Here is a 20,028-nt window from a genome sequence, read left to right on the forward strand (position 1 = left end):
CTCTTCTCCCGGTTTTTCTGAGACCTGGCAGGGGTGAAATACATCCATATAGCCTCAGGGACTATATGTGATGTATTCTTTTTAGCCAGAAAGGTATTAACATTGCTGCCCAGGGCGCCCCCCCCAGCGCCCTGCACCCTCAGTGACCACTGGTGTGAAGTGTGCTTGAGCGCAATGGCGCACAGCTGCAGTGCTGTGCGCTACCTCATGAAGACTGAAAAGCCTTCAGCCGCCGGTTTCTGGACCTCTTCTTACTTCGGCATCTGCAAGGGGGTCGGCGGCGCGGCTCCGGTGACCCATCCAGGCTGTACCTGTGATCGTCCCTCTGGAGCTAGTGTCCAGTAGCCTAATAAGCAAATCCATCCTGCACGCAGGTGAGTTCACTTCTTCTCCCCTAAGTCCCTCGTTGCAGTGAGCCTGTTGCCAGCAGGACTCACTGAAAATAAGAAAACTATCAAAACTTTTACTCTAAGCAGCTCTTTATGAGAGCCACCTAGATTGCACCCTGCTCGGACGGGCACAAAAACCTAACTGAGGCTTGGAGGAGGGTCATAGGGGGAGGAGCCAGTGCACACCACCTAGTGGTCAAACTTTTAAATTTTGTGCCCTGTCTCCTGCGGAGCCGCTATTCCCCATGGTCCTGACGGAGTCCCCAGCATCCACTAGGACGTCAGAGAAAACGGTTAATTTCTAAAAAATTATTGGCATTATACCCTTTCCCGCCAGAGGTTAGGGCGCGTTGGGAAACACCCCCTAGGGTAGATAAGGCGCTCACACGCTTATCAAAACAAGTGGCGTTACCGTCTCCGGATACGGCCGCCCTCAAGGAGCCAGCTGATAGGAAGCTGGAAAAATATCCTAAAAAGTATATACACACATACTGGTGTTATACTGAGACCAGCAATCGCCTCAGCCTGGATGTGCAGTGCTGGGGTGGCTTGGTCGGATTCCCTGACAGAAAATATTGATACCCTGGACAGGGACAGTATATTATTGACTATAGAGCATTTAAAGGATGCATTTCTATATATGCGAGATGCACAGAGGGATATTTGCACTCTGGCATCAAGAGTAAGTGCGCTGTCCATTTCTGCCAGAAGAGGGTTATGGACGCGACAGTGGTCAGGTGATGCGGATTCCAAACGGCATATGGAAGTATTGCCGTATAAAGGGGAGGAGTTATTTGGGGTCGGTCTATCGGACCTGGTGGCCACGGCAACGGCTGGGAAATCCACCTTTTTACCCCAGGTCACCTCTCAGCAGAAAAAGACACCGTCTTTTCAGGCTCAATCTTTTCGTCCCCATAAGGGCAAACGGGCAAAAGGCCACTCATATCTGCCCCGGGGCAGAGGAAGGGGAAAAAGACTGCAGCAGGCAGCCTCTTCCCAGGAACAGAAGCCCTCCCCCGCTTCTGCCAAGTCCTCAGCATGACGCTGGGGCCTTACAAGCGGACTCAGGTACGGTGGGGGGTCGTCTCAAGAATTTCAGCGCGCAGTGGGCTCACTCGCAAGTGGACCCCTGGATCCTGCAGGTAGTATCTCAGGGGTACAAATTGGAATTCGAGACGTCTCCCCCTCGCCGGTTCCTGAAGTCTGCTTTACCAACGTCTCCCTCCGACAGGGAGGCGGTATTGGAAGCCATTCACAAGCCATCTACAATGCTCTGAGCCTAGCAAGACCTCTGCTTCAAGGTCAGCCGGTGCTGATCCAGTCGGACAACATCACGGCAGTCGCCCACGTAAACAGACAGGGCGGCACAAGAAGCAGGAGGGCAATGACAGAAGTTGCAAGGATTCTTCGCTGGGCAGAAAATCATGTGATAGCACTGTCAGCAGTGTTCATTCCGGGTGTGGACAACTGGGAAGCAGACTTCCTCAGCAGACACGACCTCCACCCGGGGGAGTGGGGACTTCACCCAGAAGTCTTCCACATGATTGTGAACCGTTGGGAAAAACCAAAGGTGGACATGATGGCGTCCCGCCTCAACAAAAAACTAGACAGATATTGCGCCAGGTCAAGGGACCCTCAGGCAATAGCTGTGGACGCTCTGGTAACACCATGGGTGTACCAGTCAGTGTATGTGTTCCCTCCTCTGCCTCTCATACCCAAGGTACTGAGGATCATAAGAAGGAGAGGAGTAAGGACTATACTCGTGGCTCCGGATTGGCCAAGAAGGACTTGGTACCCAGAACTTCAAGAGATGCTCACAGAGGACCCGTGGCCTCTACCTCTAAGAAAGGACCTGCTCCAGCAGGGACCCTGTCTCTTCCAAGACTTACCGCGGCTGCGTTTGACGGCATGGCGGTTGAACGCCGGATCCTGAAGGAAAAAGGCATTCCGGATGAAGTCATCCCTACCCTGATCAAAGCCAGGAAGGATGTAACCGTACAACATTATCACCGTATTTGGCGTAAATATGTTGCGTGGTGCGAGGCCAGGAAGGCCCCTACAGAGGAATTTCAACTGGGTCGTTTCCTGCATTTCCAACAAACAGGACTGTCTATGGGCCTAAAATTAGGGTCCATTAAGGTTCAGATTTCGGCCCTGTCGATTTTCTTCCAAAAAGAACTGGCTTCAGTTCCTGAAGTACAGACGTTTGTCAAGGGGGTACTGCATATACAACCTCCTTTTGTGCCTCCAGTGGCACCTTGGGATCTAAATGTAGTTTTGGGATTCCTAAAATCACATTGGTTTGAACCACTTTCCACTGTGGACTTAAAATATCTCACATGGAAGGTGGTAATGCTGTTAGCCCTGGCTTCAGTCAGGCGTGTCTCAGAATTGGCGGCTTTATCCTATAAAAGCCCTTACCTAATTTTTCATACGGACAGGGCAGAATTGAGGACTCGTCCTCAATTTCTCCCTAAGGTGGTTTCAGCATTTCACTTGAACCAGCCTATTGTGGTGCCTGCGGCTACTAGGGACTTGGAGGACTCCAAGTTGCTGGACGTAGTCAGGGCCCTGAAAATATATGTTTCCAGGACGGCTGGAGTCAGAAAATCTGACTCGCTATTTATCCTGTATGCACCCAACAAGCTGGGTGCTCCTGCTTCTAAGCAGACTATTGCTCGCTGGATTTGTAGTACAATTCAGCTTGCACATTCTGTGGCAGGCCTGCCACAGCCAAAATCTGTAAATGCCCATTCCACAAGGAAGGTGGGCTCATCTTGGGCGGCTGCCCGAGGGGTCTCGGCTTTACAACTTTGCCGAGCAGCTACTTGGTCAGGGGCAAACACGTTTGCTAAATTCTACAAATTTGATACCCTGGCTGAGGAGGACCTTGAGTTCTCTCATTCGGTGCTGCAGAGTCATCCGCACTCTCCCGCCCGTTTGGGAGCTTTGGTATAATCCCCATGGTCCTTACGGAGTCCCCAGCATCCACTTAGGACGTTAAAGAAAATAAGAATTTACTTACCGATAATTCTATTTCTCATAGTCCGTAGTGGATGCTGGGCGCCCATCCCAAGTGCGGATTGTCTGCAATACTTGTACATAGTTATTGTTACAAAAATCGGGTTATTATTGTTGTGAGCCATCTTTTCAGAGGCTCCTCTGTTATCATGCTGTTAACTGGGTTCAGATCACAGGTTGTACGGTGTGATTGGTGTGGCTGGTATGAGTCTTACCCGGGATTCAATATCCTTCCTTATTGTGTACGCTCGTCCGGGCACAGTATCCTAACTGAGGCTTGGAGGAGGGTCATAGGGGGAGGAGCCAGTGCACACCAGGTAGTCCTAAAGCTTTTACTTTTGTGCCCAGTCTCCTGCGGAGCCGCTATTCCCCATGGTCCTTACGGAGTCCCCAGCATCCACTACGGACTATGAGAAATAGAATTATCGGTAAGTAAATTCTTATTATCTTTGTGAAAATCCTATATTAAATAACACCTGACGCACCAAGCCCCCTCAGGTTATAGAATATAGGGATAGCAAGTTGAGTGAAAGACACGAGATGGACACCACTCAGCTATCAATGCACACACAAATAGTCACAGTTTGTACAATGCAGAGGTTATTACAGACAATAATACTGCACTGGACTAGCTTACACAGCTATATAGTTAATCGATATAACACTACACAGTAAGAAACTAGATGTATATCACAGGGTAATTGTACTATAAACCCCTGACTAAATGCACTCTTTCTTACTAACACTGACTAAAAAGGCAGGTAGAATACTTAAGTGTCATGTAAAGGCACAGCGCTGACAACCAGGCGGCTTTACATAGGAGGATTTGCCCAAGCAGTCACAGGAACAGTGAGCTAAGGAGTAATGGTGCCGCAGACACTGACAGGGAGTGAGGAAAAGACAGAGATGCAGCTCCAGGGCGGAAACACTTGCTGGAAATGGCGCCCTGGGGCTGGGGGAGGGGCTTCAGGTCTAAGCCTTATCCCCCTTGCTGGCAAAACCACTGGGTACTGTGGGCGATATTAAAATCGGTTTTGAGAGAAAACCTGACCTGCGCCCATGCCCTGGTGATCTAGTGGGATCGCCTGTATCCACAGTGTCCACCGCCATTGCGCACGGCCCGCCTCCCACTGACCGCATCGGATCGCGATAAAGACCGGGTCCCGCGAGCAGGATCCACTTACCACCTCCCGAAGCGAGGCCACGCGATCCCGGAGAGCCCCTGCCGTGTGTATCTAACATGAAGAAAACCGGAGCCTCCGCTGTAGGTACCCGGCAACCAGGGCTCGGGAGTGTACAGCGCCGCTGGGGAGAGCTGGAGCTGCAGCAGTGAATGTCACAAGACATTTACCACCGCTGCTGCCCTTGAAGTCTTCACTTTTTACCTCATAAAAAGCTTTTCTCAGGGCTGCTTGGAGCAGCCCCTCTGTTAAGTGCCTGCTTACTGCAGCACCAACTGACAAACTGAGCTCCTGTGCTGGGAGGCGGAGTGATATAGGAGGCGGCGCTGTGCAATCTGGGAACAGTCAAAGCTTTGAGCCTGTTGGTGCCTCGGATCAAGATCCTACTCTACACCCCATTGTCCAGACTTGTGGAGCCCAGTGTACCCCGCAGCAGAAAAATAGAATATTGTCTTTTACATGAGGACTACAGGTCCCAGCAAGCCTCCCCTGCATGCTGGTACTTGGAGAACCACAAGTGCCAGCATGTTGGGCATTAAGGGCCCTCTGGTATCTATAGGACACCTGTAAAAGAAATATTAAAATAAAAAAACAACACCAAACATTTTAATATTTTATTATACAGCACCTGGGGGGCAGCTGCCTTTAAGCTCTTTTGCATGGCCACCGCCCATAAAGGACTTCCCCGGCATCTTCTCTCTTCAGGAGTTTTTCACTGCTCCTCCTCCGCCATCGGACTAACTGCCGCTGTTTCACGCTGGTTAATAATAGCCGGCACAAGGGGGCATGGCAATGACGCAGCGAACCATTTTAATTTTAAAAATGACACCGTGGCGCTATTTTTTAAATCTGGAAGCTGCGCCTGCCGTTATTAAGCATTCTGCCCGCTGCTGAATTCTGCACAGGTAAAGTTGCTTGTCCCTCCACCTTGCTACCCATCGCCATACTATCCCCCGAGTCCCACAGCAGTGACGGACGGTTCTGGGACCCCTCCGGTTCCCACACTGCCCTAGCGCTGATAGTGTGTTGGGCTATCTGGACCAGTGATCGGTCACCTGCTCCGGTCTCTGCAGCCTACACACTACAGTGCCGGTCGCCTGGACAGCAGTCGGGTCTCCTAGTTTTAAGCAGGTTTAAAAACGAGGAGACCCAACAGGCGACCAGGATCAGGTGTGCGGGTCGGGTTGCAAAGGCCACACTTGTCCAATGTGGGGCAAACCGGTCGGTTGGGAGTTGGATCTCCCGAGAATTGGACAGGTGTGTACCCAGCTTAAGAAGAAACCTTTCACTTGACAACTTGAGTCAGTTCTGGTACCTGAGAAGGTGAAATATATATTAAAATCATTAAAAAAAAGTAAACAACATTTTGTTAATAATTCTCCTTTAATAATTAAAGTAAATAGCTGCATTGTCTTCATTACCATATGCTCACAGCAAAATGTTTGATTTGTACTAACTGATAACAGCTCTACTGCAAGTACATTAAATAACCAAGAATTTCAAAAGGCCATTTCTATCCCATATATTGCTGATATTATTTAATGTTTTGCTGTTTTCATATGTGGTCTCAAAGTAAGTATAAGCTTCAGCATTTGTTTCTGATCAGACTGGTAGAATCATCAACAGTATCCCAAAGAAGACAGTGGTCAATGGGACGTGTTGGGGTACATAGTTCAGACTGAGGGCTTGGGATTGTGTAGGGGTTTTCTGGTGGCTCTTCTTCATGTTTTGGAATATGAACAATGATAAAAGACAGTAAATTTAGTAAAAGCTCTAGAAACTCAGCCACTGTGCAAACTGAGACCCCAATCCAAAGACCCACCAGTCCTCCGATACTGGAAAACAGGTCCACAAGCTACAGGAAACAAAGAAACATAAAAATAATTACAGTATGTAACATGGGTAGGCACTGGGGATGCTGATTGTCAGGGATTATTCTCTGTTGTAGCTTAGGAGAAACTAGCTGAAAGCAAATACTTCTCTTTAACATGATTCTAATGGGCCCTACACACTGGCAGATAAAACAGAACGATATGAACGTTCTCGTTCATAAATGAACGAGAACTCGTTCATATCGTTCTGTGTGTAGGCACCAACAATTAACGATGCATGGCCCCGCTCTCATTAATTGTTGGTGGTCCATCGCTTATGCATGCAGGCCAATATGGACGAGATTGTCCATATTAGTGTGCAGTGCTATTGAGCTGGGTGACGTCACCTCCCCCTACCGTCGGGTCGGCCGTGTCCGTCGTCGGGCAGCTCGGCGGCGGATCGGTATGTGTGTAGGTCCCTTAAGATTCATTGCACCCTGTGCAGTGAAGTTTTCCCTCTTCACAATTGCAAAAGACACAGGAAAGAGAATAAAACGTGGAATATTCAGAACATCTTTCAATATAAAACATTTTAATAGTGCTTATTATATGAAAGACCTCCACTGTAGACCCATAGTTACTTAACACACTCTCCCCTCACCATAATTGTCCCATTTCTGGAATCAGTATGAGTCAGTAGTTCCAATACTCCACCGCCCACCACGTGCCATTGATGCCAGCACAGATAATTTATCCCTGTCTGACCACTAGGGCTAAATTACTTTTACTATTATCATCATCATCATCATCATCATCCTTTATTTAGATAAACAAATGACTAATACAAGAAAAGCAGTGACTTACATACAGCACAATATAGGACAAGTACAAGGCAGGGCCGAAACTAGGATTTTCGTCACCCGGGGCAAGGCTGCAATTTGGCAGCGATGAAATGTTGACATGTTAGACTGTCACATTCAGTCCCTGGTGGCCCAGTGGTGACTTATTTTCTCCTGGGGGCTGCAGAGGTTCCAGCAGTGTCTTCTGGGTCCTGGTGGTTATGTGACTGTGACTTCCAGGTCAGACCTCTGATTGTCAGGCATTCTGGAAAGTATTTCTCTGCTATCCCTATTCCTAATCCATATCCCTAACTTTCCCTCCTCCGCAGCCCAACCCCAACCTTCCCTGCAACCTAACCCTAATGTTGATATTCTGACAATGCTGACATATCACTTGTTTGACATTCTGAGAATCTTGACAAGTTGCCTATCGACATTTTAACAATGTTGACATCAAAACCGTCAACATTGTAATGTCGACCTTTTGAAAACATCCCCTGATTTATATAAGTATATTTTAATGTCAGCATCATAAATTGTGGATGTATAGAATACTTGTAAACCTGTAATGTAAGTACTTACAGACACAGTGTCTCTGTGCCCTGAGTGGTGGCACCAGTTGCACCACCTTCAGTATGAGCCAGCAATTTATAAATGTTAAGCAGGGATGACTACTCTAGTATACAGAAGTCCTGGATCTTACCTGCATAGCCGGAACCTCCTCTATCAGCTCATAATTTAGTTGTTGGTAATAAACCACAACCTTGACCACATTGTCTCTGGCAAAAGGAAAAGACAGTCATTAGCATAATTATACAACTAATCCAATTTAAGAAAAAATGTTTTCTGCTCAAAATACTATTATTAGAAGGGATGTAGTAAACTGTATGTTTAAAGTGGAAAACTTTTTAAAGCTAAAATAGATTCAGCAGAACAAACTGAATCCATGGCCGTAGAGAGCAGCGCCGGGCCCGGGTATTGCTTGGGGGCATGGTCTAAACAGGGGGTGTATCCACATCCCCTACCAAAAAATACATATTATGAAAATACAAATTGCGGGGCTTCTTCGGGTGGGTGGGTTACCATTCGGATTGGTGGTGGTGGGGGAAGAGGGTGGAGGTGATCACGCAACAGCATATTACCCTGATCCTGGAAGTGGGTCCCTCCTCCCCAGCCGTCGCATGTGCACCAGTGAGCAAAGTCTGGGAGATGGAGCTTCATAGGAGGAAGGACTCGCTTCCCGGACCAAGGTAAGTATACTCAGGAGGGCTCCTCCAGCAAGCCTGGGCTCGGGTAGTTAGTACCCACTCCCACCCCCTCATGTCGCCAGTGGCTGAATCTATAATCTTAAGAATAAGCATTGACATTAGCAAAAAACAAATATGAGGGACATTTGCTTATCAACAAATTAAGTCTAATTATGATATTTCTATATCGTTTCAGAAAGTAAAACACATGTCTGGGAACTGGATTATAGGACCCTTCCCACACAGTTACCTATAGGAGAGCTTTGTTAAATATCCTCCACTTCTATGGGGAACATATTATCCCTCAGTTTGTGTATGTGTATTTGCTTACTATACCAAGGTCTTGACTTACCTAATAGTTTGCATGTCTTGAAGTCCTCGTTTAGCTTGAAGATTCTTAGAGAAAAGGTCCTAATAAAATACAGTTATACATTGTAATACATTATTATATTTCACTAGCTGTTCTACCCGTTCTTCGCACGGGAGTTTCTGATTTTCACAGTTGTAAATATAAATGAGTGTTAAAAATTTGGTAAATCTATACAGATGTAAATTAGAGATGTCTTAATGTCAGCAAATATTAATCCATGGTTCTTGGCGTTACCCGCGGAGCACCAGTAGCAGATACAAAGTGAAAAGTGACAGGATAATTTTTGTAGTTTAATAAATACTACACACTGGAGGTGCAATCCAAATTTGTATCTGATTGTCCATTTGGGTGTTATCGTTCATGCAACGCAAGCCACGCATCGGTAATGACGTCATTATGTCAACCTACTTTTCATCTCCTTAGGGGAGATTTATAAAAGTTCTAATTAAGTAGTTTTCCTTTTTCCCACCTGCAGAATATCTTTGTCAAATTTCATCTTCCTAACATATCGGGAAGTAAGAGAATTAGGGATGAGTCAGTGAGTGAGTGAGTGAGTGAGTGAGTGGGGCTTTCGCATTTTTGTAATTTATTAAATTCTACACACTGGAGGTGCAATCCAAACTTTGATCCGATTGTCCGTTTGGGCATTTTCATTCCTGCAACGCAAGCCACAGATCGGTTATGAGTCATTATGTCAACACCCTTTTCATCCCCTTAGGGGAGATTTTTTTAAATTCTAATTAAGTAATTTTCCTATTTCTCACCTGAAGAATACTTGTGTTACATTTCAGCTTCCTAACATATTGGGAAGTAAGAGGATGAGCGAGTGAGGGCTTTCGCATATATATATATATATATATATATATATATACACTGCTCAAAAAAATAAAGGGAACACTTAAACAACACATCATAGATCTGAATGAATGAAATATTCTTATTAAATACTTTGTTCTTTACATAGTTGAATGTGCTGACAACAAAATCACACAAAAATTATCAATTTAAATCAAATTTATTAACCCATGGAGGTCTGGATTTGGAGTCACACTCAAAATTAAAGGGGAAAAACACACTACAGGCTGATCCAACTTTGATGTAATGTCCTTAAAACAAGTCAAAATGAGGCTCAGTAGTGTGTGTGGCCTCTACGTGCCTGTATGACCTCCCTACAACGCCTGGGCATGCTCCTGATGAGGTGGCGAATGGTCTCCTGAGGGATCTCCTCCCAGACCTGGACTAAAGCATCCGCCAACTCCTGGACAGTATGTGGTGCAACGTGGCGTTGGTGGATGGAGAGAGACAGGATGTCCCAGATGTGCTCAATTGGATTCAGGTCTGGGGAACGGGCGGGCCAGTCCATAGCATCAATGCCTTCGTCTTGCAGGAACTGCTGACACACTCCACCTACATGAGGTCTAGCATTGTCTTGCATTAGGAGGAACCCAGGGCCAACTGCATTAGCATATGGTCTCACAAGGGGTCTGAGGATCTCATCTCGGTACCTAATGGCACTCAGGCTACCTCTGGCGAGCACATGGAGGGCTGTGCGGCCCTCCAAAGAAATGCCACCCCACACCATTACTGACCCACTGCCAAACCGGTCATGCTGGAGGATGTTGCAGGCAGCAGAACATTCTCCTTGGCATCTCCAGACTCTGTCACGTCTGTCACATGTGCTCAGTGAGAACCTACTTTCATCTGTGAAGAGCACAGGGCGCCAGTGGCGAATTTGCCAATCTTGGTGTTCTCTGGCAAATGCCAAACGTCCTGCACAGTGTTGGACTGTAAGCCAACCCCCACCTGTGGACGTCGGGCCCTCATACCACCCTCATGGAGTCTGTTTCTGATCGTTTGAGTAGACACATGCACATTTGTGGCTTGTTGGAGGTAATTTTTTAGGGCTCTGGCAGTGCTCCTCCTGTTCCTCCTTGCACAAAGGCGGAGGTAGCGGTACTGCTGCTGGGTTGTTGCCCTCCTACGGCCTCCTCCACGTCTCCTGATGTACTGGCCTGTCTCCTGGTAGCGCCTCCATGCTCTGGACACTACGCTGACAGACACAGCAAACCTTCTTGCCACAGCTCACATTGATGTGCCATCCTGGATGAGCTGCACTACCTGAGCCACTTGTGTGGGTTGTAGACTCTGTCTCATGCTACCACTAGAGTGAAAGCACCGCCAGCTTTCAAAAGTGACCAAAACATCAGCCAAAAAGCATAGGAGCTGAGAAGTGGTCTGTGGTCACCACCTGCAGAACAACTCCTTTATTGGGGGTGTCTTGCTAATTGCCTATAATTTCCACCTGTTATCTATTCCATTTGCACAACAGCATGTGAAATTGATTGTCAATCAGTGTTGCTTCCTAAGTGGACAGTTTGATTTCACAGAAGTGTGATTGACTTGGAGTTACATTGTGTTGTTTAAGTGTTCCCTTTATTTTTTTGAGCAGTGTATATATATATTTTTTTTTAAATTATTATTATTATTATTATTATTATTATTATTATTATTATTATACGTGTGTGTTTTTGATTATATGTTTTTATATTATGGACCCTAGCCAGGCAGGAATTATATCATACCCCACACCCAATGATTTCACACCCACCCAAAGTCACCGGGGTCAATTATACAGAGCATTGCACTAGTTGTGGAGTGACATCCACTGCAATATTTGAGCAAGTGGCACTTATTGGCACGTGTTGGTAGCATAAGAATGATTTGGAAGCTCTGGATGAATGTATGGAATTAGTGCACAAAGGTAAAAAGAATGGTTGCATGTTGAATGAAGTCTTATGAATTCAGAATGCCTTTTCATTAGAATTATTTATTAGCAGTTACCAGCTCGTCAGAATGACAGAACAACAGAGACGATGGCTGTGCGCACCCGAATGGAGCAATACTTCAACTGATCGTTTGGGTGCCATCTAGTGGACGACAGTGCACAAAACACTTGAATTCCCCTCATAGAGATGAGGAACAGTGTTAGCCTTTTAATATATAGGATTATACTTTTATAATTCATATATGTAATACTACATCAGCAGGAACTATTGAATAGAAACTACGGATTATCCTCTGAAAACTGTAAAACCGGCATAATAAGGGATTTTTAAAGTAATGGAAATATGATCCTCAGTCACTGTTCTTGTAAAGAGTAGGAACTTTATTATTGCCGGGATGCTGGGATTACCATGACACTGGACTGCGCTGCTGATTTCTGGACTATCCTGAGGAATCCCGGACAGGTGACAAACTTATTCTTGGTCCAAACCATCTTGTCCTTATTCCCTTTTTTTATTCTCATTATTATAATTATAACATGTTTCTGTCTAGTTTATGTATTTACAGTGGAAGCAGGGACACAAATACAGAAACAATGGAAGGCAATCAATGACTTCCTCCATTGCTCCAGGTTGTGCTTTATGCTCCACAGAGCAGAAATAAGCATGTGCTGTGGTCTTCCCTCTCCATGTCTGGGTGCTGCTGAATGTGGAGGGTGAATGTGGTCATGATCTGCAGGAGGCAGGGCCCCTCCCACAGTTGCCAGCACCTATGGGGAGAGACTTCCTCTTAAGTATCCATTCCCCCCCCACCCTAATGTCGCCTGCTCCTCACAGCTGTACAGGGGGCACAGGCAATCACACATGGGAACCAAGTCCCCTTTGCAGATGACTCAGCCCGAGCTCCTCTAACAAACCTGGGCCCAGTTAATTAGTAGCCCCCATCTTGGCAGCCCTGGAGAAAGTGTGTGTCTGGGTGCTGCTGGGATCAAGTGTTGGTAGTAAATGTGAGTGGAGGGCGGGCACTGACAACTATCTCACCTCCAGGCTCCTAGTATGAACTTATGCCCCTGTATGGAAGACAACCTTAATCAATGCTGTAGGTACATTTTACATCTGAAATACTGTAGGCAGGCCTTGGGCTGAGCAGATATAAATTTAGGTTTATCCAATATGGAATTTCCCATTGACTATAATTAACTTTGAAAAGGTCAGGTCTGTTGAAATGATTTCTATAAAAATTTATTTTTTGCACACTAACCTTCTGCCATCCATAAATTTGAGTTTACAGCACCCATGCTTTACTCAAAGCAGATGTTATGCTGATATCAACATGTTACAGTGGAAGCGTGTTACAACACAGGCCTCGTACATGGGGGGTAATTCCAAGTTGATCGCAGCAGGATTTTTGATAGCAATTGGGCAAAACCATGTGCACTGCAGGGGGGGGGGGGGGCAGATATAACATGTGCAGAAAGAGTAAGATTTGGGTGGATTATTTTATTTCTGTGCAGGGTAAATACTGGCTGCTTTACTTTTACACTGCAAATTAGATTGCAGATTGAACACACCCCACCCAAATCTAACTCTCTCTGCACATGTTATATCTGCCACACCTGCAGTGCACATGGTTTTGCCCAATTGCTATCAAAAATCCTGCTGCGATCAACTTGGAATTACCCCCATGGAGCACAATAAGAAGTATCATTATCATCATCATCATCATCATCATCATCATCAAGTCATCAAAGATATATATATTGTAATAATCTACCATTAGAAAGCCGTGAAGAAAACACTGTGAGAATTAGAAAGATACTTAAAGATGACTTGTCTGTTAAACTCACAGTACAGTTGTGAAACGTAGTCTCATTACAGGACTATACATTACTGCCAGCATGGACAGGTTTATCCCCTAACATCCTATATTTGGCTTCAATCTACAGCGTAATTATATCTACCACATGCATAACTGGAAATTTAGAACTTATATAAATATTTATTTGTCTGAAATGTGTGTTAATTTGTGTCCACGGTGCTGCATTATTTACATTTTGTGTTGGAAATGAAGTGTGTGCAGGTGTTGAGATGAGTTTTATAAGCGCACACAGTGGATGACTTTAATTAACAGCTCCTTTACTTAACCAGCTGTGTTGATTTAGTGATCGATAGTAGGTACTGTATAGCTGTACTCACTGTTACATGTACACTGGTGATGGGCGTGCTATACAACTCACCAGCCAGTGAGTCTATTCTACAAACAGGTAGTAATGCAGGGATTCTGGAACAGTTTTATAGCAGGTATAAACCAGGTCTCTCATAGAAGTTAAGCAGGAGACTTCTGTCTCACACCGTGTCACTGTACACAGTCTTACACAGTAAAAGACAAGATGGCCCCTGCACATTCTCAGTAGCTATCTCAGCAGCCATCTTGGGAGAGGGCTTGAAGCCTCCCTGGAGAACAGCATATATGTATATGTGTTATATGCTACTCAACCTTACTAGCAGAAAATGGTTTCAGGGCATCCGGGTGACTTCCATGTAATTAATGCATTAAGATTAGGGTGTTGAGGCACTGTAATGTGTAGTGTATATTGAGGGCGTCCGGATGATAGTTCTACAGTGTCTAAGTTGACAGTCAATAGGTTGACACCATATGGCCGATCTGCATTAGATTGACAGGTACAAAAGGTCAACACAAGTTTTTTTTTTTTTTACATGTTTTCCTAACTTTTGCTTGATAACTATCCAATTGGACTACGATTGGGAAAAAAGGAACCTGTGGCAAGCATAGGGGAAGCGGAGCGAGCCACCTTGCCCGAATTGTGGCGAGCAAGCGAGCCCGCGAGGCTACACGTTTCCACTCATTGTGATCATACATTGTGAAACATACAAAATGACACCCAAAATACTGGAAAAAACTTGTGTCAACCATTTTGGTTTTGATCATTGTCATGTCGAATTTTTGACCCTGTCGACCTTTTTTACCTGCCAACCTTATCCCCCACGTCCACCTAGAGTAGCCTGTCCTATAATCGATGATCCACGTCTAACCTCACCACTTCTAGCCTCCCAGCCTAAATACCTCCATCGCCAGCTCACCACATGAGCACTCTCTACCTTTTACCTGTCGACCTTTTGACCCTGTCGACCTAAGTGCATGTTGACCATCCAGTCTACCTAGACACGGTAAATCTATACCACGCCCATATTGAGTTTAGGTTATGAGTAGATAGCAGAACTTACCAAGTATGTGCTGCTCGGCCACTGGGATGAAGAGAGAGTGAGTTCAAAATGTTCTTCCCTGGCAATAGAAACACTTACTGTATGCTTGTAAATATAATATTGTTAGACTGTCACTTAAGTAATCTGTTACAGTTTATTCTTCTCCTTTAATTTACTTTATATATAGCTCTGACAGATTACACAGTGCTTTGCACAGAACATATATCCATACTGGAATCCAGTCAGGATCCTGGTGTTCTGAATCCCGTCAGTCGGAATACCAATATCACCTTCCACTTTATCACTTCACAAAGCTTAATAAATCTTGCTTGCTCGGAATACCAATGCCGGGATCCTGACATGGATCGCAATGCCAGCACCTGCACTCCGGCCACTCTGAAAGGACTGTAATAATAATAATAATAATAATAATAATAATAATAATAATAATAATAATAAAAAACTGTAATAATGTGCAACATATGTGTAAAGGGGCACTATGTGTGTCATTATGTGTATAAGGGCATTAATAATGTGCGGCATATGTGTAACAGGGTACTACTGTATGTGTGTCATTATGTGTATAGGGGCACTAATAATGTGCAGCAAATGTGTAGGGGTCACTATCTGTGTCATTATGTGTATAAGGGCATTAATAATGTGTGGCATATGTGTAAGGGACATTATGTGTAAAAGGGCATTAATAAAGGTTGTCATAATGTGTAAGGTGCATTATGTTTATAAGGACATTAATAATGTGTCTCATAAGTGTAAGGAGCATTACTGTGTGCAATTGTGTATACATGCATTACTAATGTGTGGCATTATGTGTATAAGGTGCTCTACTATGTTGCGTTGCAAATAGAAAGGGCACTACTGTGTCGTCTAGTGTGAATAAAGAGCAATAGGGTGTGGTGTAATGTGAATAAGGAGCAATTCAGTGTGATGTAATGTGAATAAGTGGCTCTACTGTGAGGAGTAACGTTTATAAGGTAAAGTGATACTACTGTGGGATGTAATATGAATTATGGACACTATCGCATGATCAAATGTGAATAAAGTTGCAGTAATGTGTGGCATAATTGGAAGTGGGGTTACTATTGTGTGGCCATGCCCCTTGCCAGCAAAAACACACCCCTTTTTGGGCTGTGCGCCAAATGTGCGAACTGTTCCTATTTAAAATATAGGGGGTACAAACACCAAAATAATGACTGCTATGGGTGATGGTCAGAGGCGGAACCAGCAGTGGTGCTAGGAGGCACCAGCCAAAATCTTGCCTAGGGCATCATATTGGCTAGGGCCGGATCTGTGTGGGGGCAGGGGGGTGTTGGTTAGAATCAGGCTGCGGGTAAGAAGGGTTTGGGATTATGGCTAGCACAGTTACTTTGTAGGTGTCGGGATCCTGAGTGTCGGGATTCAGTTGTCAGTATTCTGACTGCCGGCATCTCATACGCCAGGATCAGCATAGCATCCCTCCATACCAAACGAATGACAAGCCAATTAACCACCAGCAGTCGCTACTATGAGGCAGATTAGAGACTGCTGTCTGTATAGTTTCCAGAATTTCTTTCACTGGAATCACATGGCTTTTTTTCAGGAAAGTATATAATGTAATTTGCTGTTCATGCTTTGGGAGATTAAATGTTATGGGACTAATGCAAAGTTGGAAGTAAATCCGGCATACTGTATGTTGCTCCAAAGAAGTGTGCATGGCTGATATGTATATGTATTTGCCGTACACAAGTAGTATGCATCTCACAATGCAACTCCCTCTAAATGTGCGCCTGGTTGGCTGCCGGTTATCATCCTTACTATTGGCAGGCACTACGGTGGTAGGTGGCAGTCATGTGCAACTGTCACAGTAGCAGTGCAGGAAGCTCCCTTAACACCCACTTGCATCAGACATTCACAGCTATGCATTCAAATAGGCATATATTTACTGTACTGTACTCTGCATTGACAAGTTCTCTCTGCACTGTGCCTGCATGAGAATACCCACTATAACCCACTTCCACCCCTTTGGTTGTGAAAATATAGAAAACTTTGATATGATAATAATTCTTTAGAAAGCATGTGCGATGTGATTCATGCAGGGTGCCTGCCAGTGGTGCAAGTAGAAAAAATGTGTTATGAGTACGCGCGCCAAAAATGGGTGTGACCAAATGCCACATGGGGCGTGGCCAATGAAAATGGGGGCGTGATACACATATGGGGGGGCCAGATACACATATGACCCCAATAGTGCCAGATACACGTTGCTCCAGAGTGCCAGATATACATTGCCCCAGAGTGCCAGATACACAAATGCCCCCACAGTGCCAGATACACAAATGCCCCCACAGTACCAGATACACAAATGCCCCAGTGTCAGATACATATTGCTCCAGTGTCAGATATACATTGCTCCACAGTGCCAGATACACGGATGCCCCCGCAGTGTCAGATACACAAATGCCCCTGCAGTGCCAGATACACAAATGCCCACACAGTGCCAGATATACACTGCCCGCAGTGCCAGATACACGAACGCCCCCACAGTGCCAGATACACAAATGCCCCCACAGTGCCGACACAAATGCCCCCACAGTGCCAGATACACAAATGCCCCCACAGTGCCAGGATATACATTGTCCCAGTGTGCCCCCCCTGCTCACCGCTGCCTTATAGGCCCTACACACTGGGCGATATTACTGAAAGATATGAACGATCTTGTTAATTAATGAATGAGATACCGTTCATATCTTTCAGTTGGAAGCACCAACAATGAACGATGCACGGCCCCACCCTCGTTCATCGTTGGTGCCCGTCGCTTGTGCATGGAGGCCAATATGGACGATCTCGTCCATATTTGCCTGCACTGCTATGGAGCTGGGTGACGGGGGGAGTGAAGAAACTTCACTTTCCCCGTCACTGCCCCACCGCTGCTGTGTCGCCCGTCGGCCGTATCCGCCGTCGGGCAACTCGGCGGCGGATCGCATAGTGTGTAGGGCCTATTAGTCTGTTTGTGCTGTGTGAGGGGAGGAGAGCGCAGCGTGTGCCTCAATGCTCGTGAAGTCCAGTCTCCTCTCCGGCAGTGGGTATCTCAAATGAGGCGCCGGACCGGCAGCCAATCAGGAGCCGCGGCTACTGGTCCGTGAGCTTTGATTGGCTAGCAAACCGGTGCGTTATTGATATTTACCCTGCCGCCGCCGCCATTGGAGACCGCGGACATCACAGAGAATTGAGGGGAGGAGAGGCGCTGCGCTCTCCTCCCCTCATACAGAAGCCAGCGGGAGGCGGGTATGATGGCCCGGCGATACAGCGTACTGGCTGGGAATTTCTTACCGATACGTCATACCGCCGCATACCGCCGTAGTTGCAGCGCTAGTGCCTGCTCAACTTTTATCAGCCCCACACTGTTTTTGCTTGATTTTAGCGAAAGCCCCTGTAGAGTGTGATGTGCTATTTATACATAATGTTGGAGGGTGATATAGTATATAATAGATGTATAATGGAAGGGTAGCTGATACTCACTCACACTGAAGAGGACAGTGGCATTTCAGCTGATCATGGGATAGTTTATATTCATACGTTTCCACACAATTATCTGTTAAGAAAAATAAACACAAACCCAGGTTGTTGGAATGAGCTCAGCAGATCCATGTCACCCATGCAGGCTATAGGTCCTGGGAATGTATACTCACTGACGGATGGCTCGCTGATGTTACACAGAGGTACTTTAGACCCAGGGGGCGCTGGGAACTCCCACATTCTGCAACCACAGTTCTTGATAATCTTATTGTGTGCACAGCTCTTCTTGCAAGCCTGGGGACAAATGCAATTGTAAATAAATGTTCTACAAACACTGACATAGGTTTGAAGCAGAGTTTATTACTTCCTTTTCCTTCATACAGGGCAGACTATGGGAAGTTACATTCAATAGCATTTAATACTAGCTTTATGAAAGTGCTCATCTTCAGCTGGGATTCAGTATGATTTACCGGCGGACGGAATGCCGGCTGTCAATATACCGACAACGGTATCCCGGCTGCCAGTATGCCAGCAGCAGGGAGAGTGCAGAGTCCATTTGCGGGCTCGCTGCACTCGCCACTGGATCTATTCCCACTCTATGGGTGTCGTGGACACCCACGAGTGCGAATAGTCCTGTAGCGCAAGTATTTCAGCTGTCACATTGCCGGCTGTTGGGATTCTGGCGTTGGTATCCTGACCGTCAGGATCCTGACAGCTGGCAAATTAAACGGATCCCCTTCAGCTGTTGCTAAACTCCAAGGTAGTGTAATTGTTTGCCTTATAATAGCTGACTCTATTGTCTGCTCCTGCTGTACACTATTGGTGGCTTTATGCAGACATTGCCCTTACATATACTAATGTCAGCAGTACATTTTGCACAGTCGAATTATCAATCATGAGATCAGATTGAAAGCATTCTGCCTAGATAAGTCAGTTTTTAAAAATGGTACCTATAGCACACAAATTCATTCCATGTATACAGTTATAATAGATTGGGGTCACGTACTTGCTTGGCATCACACATCTACATAGTAACTGTTTACAACTGTCCCATCTCCACAGTGTGCGAACCCCAATGGCTCCCACTGCAGGGAGACGGGACAGCCTTAGGACAGTTGGACTAGTAGATGGAATAAGTATTGGAGGGGGCAGAGCCGTGATGAGAGGAGGAGGACAGCACAGAAGGGGTGTAGCCAGCATGAGAGTGAGTGAAGCCAATTTGTAGTGTGGAGACTTAGGTGACCTAAACTATTTGTATGGTAGCATCTAGATACCCATCTTGCATAGGACCTTTCCCATAATACACTGGTCAACATCACTATTTATTTGGAATAGCAACTTTTGGCAAGAGAGAAAGGAGACCCCGGGCCCAAAGCGTGGCAAGCAATGTGAGCCCTCGAGGGTACAATAAAAATCAACTTAAAGAAAATAACCTACAACAAACATAGCCTTAAGAAACAATCAAAATGTTGTAAGGGCGGAAGAGAAATTCCGCCCTCACGTAGTGTCACATCTGGGCCCTATCCATCAAGTGTAAATAGACACAACCCTATTCATATATTAACTTACAACCCATTTCAGATTGTGCAGTACTGCTGTACCTGTCACCAATAAATAGTGTCACAATTCCAGCGTAGCGATTCTTCAGATAT

General features: G+C 45.7%; 1 protein-coding gene across 1 annotated transcript in view; it reads right to left on the reverse strand.

Annotated features, from left to right (window-relative positions):
• Positions 1–5,973: 5,973 nt before the first annotated feature.
• The window catches only part of LOC134935475 (amiloride-sensitive sodium channel subunit beta-like), a 29,957-nt gene continuing 15,902 nt past the window's right edge, over positions 5,974–20,028 (reverse strand). Inside the window, exons 5-10 of the mRNA XM_063930528.1 lie at positions 18,550–18,670; positions 18,380–18,452; positions 14,888–14,945; positions 8,841–8,899; positions 7,945–8,020; positions 5,974–6,446 (exon numbers count right to left, since the gene is read on the reverse strand). Coding sequence (XP_063786598.1) covers positions 6,177–6,446; positions 7,945–8,020; positions 8,841–8,899; positions 14,888–14,945; positions 18,380–18,452; positions 18,550–18,670 — 657 coding nt within the window. The 3' untranslated portion in view covers positions 5,974–6,176. The remainder of the gene's footprint in view (positions 6,447–7,944; positions 8,021–8,840; positions 8,900–14,887; positions 14,946–18,379; positions 18,453–18,549; positions 18,671–20,028) is intronic.

Source organism: Pseudophryne corroboree, chromosome 6 (assembly GCF_028390025.1).
Source record: "Pseudophryne corroboree isolate aPseCor3 chromosome 6, aPseCor3.hap2, whole genome shotgun sequence".
NCBI classification, from domain to species: domain Eukaryota; kingdom Metazoa; phylum Chordata; class Amphibia; order Anura; family Myobatrachidae; genus Pseudophryne; species Pseudophryne corroboree.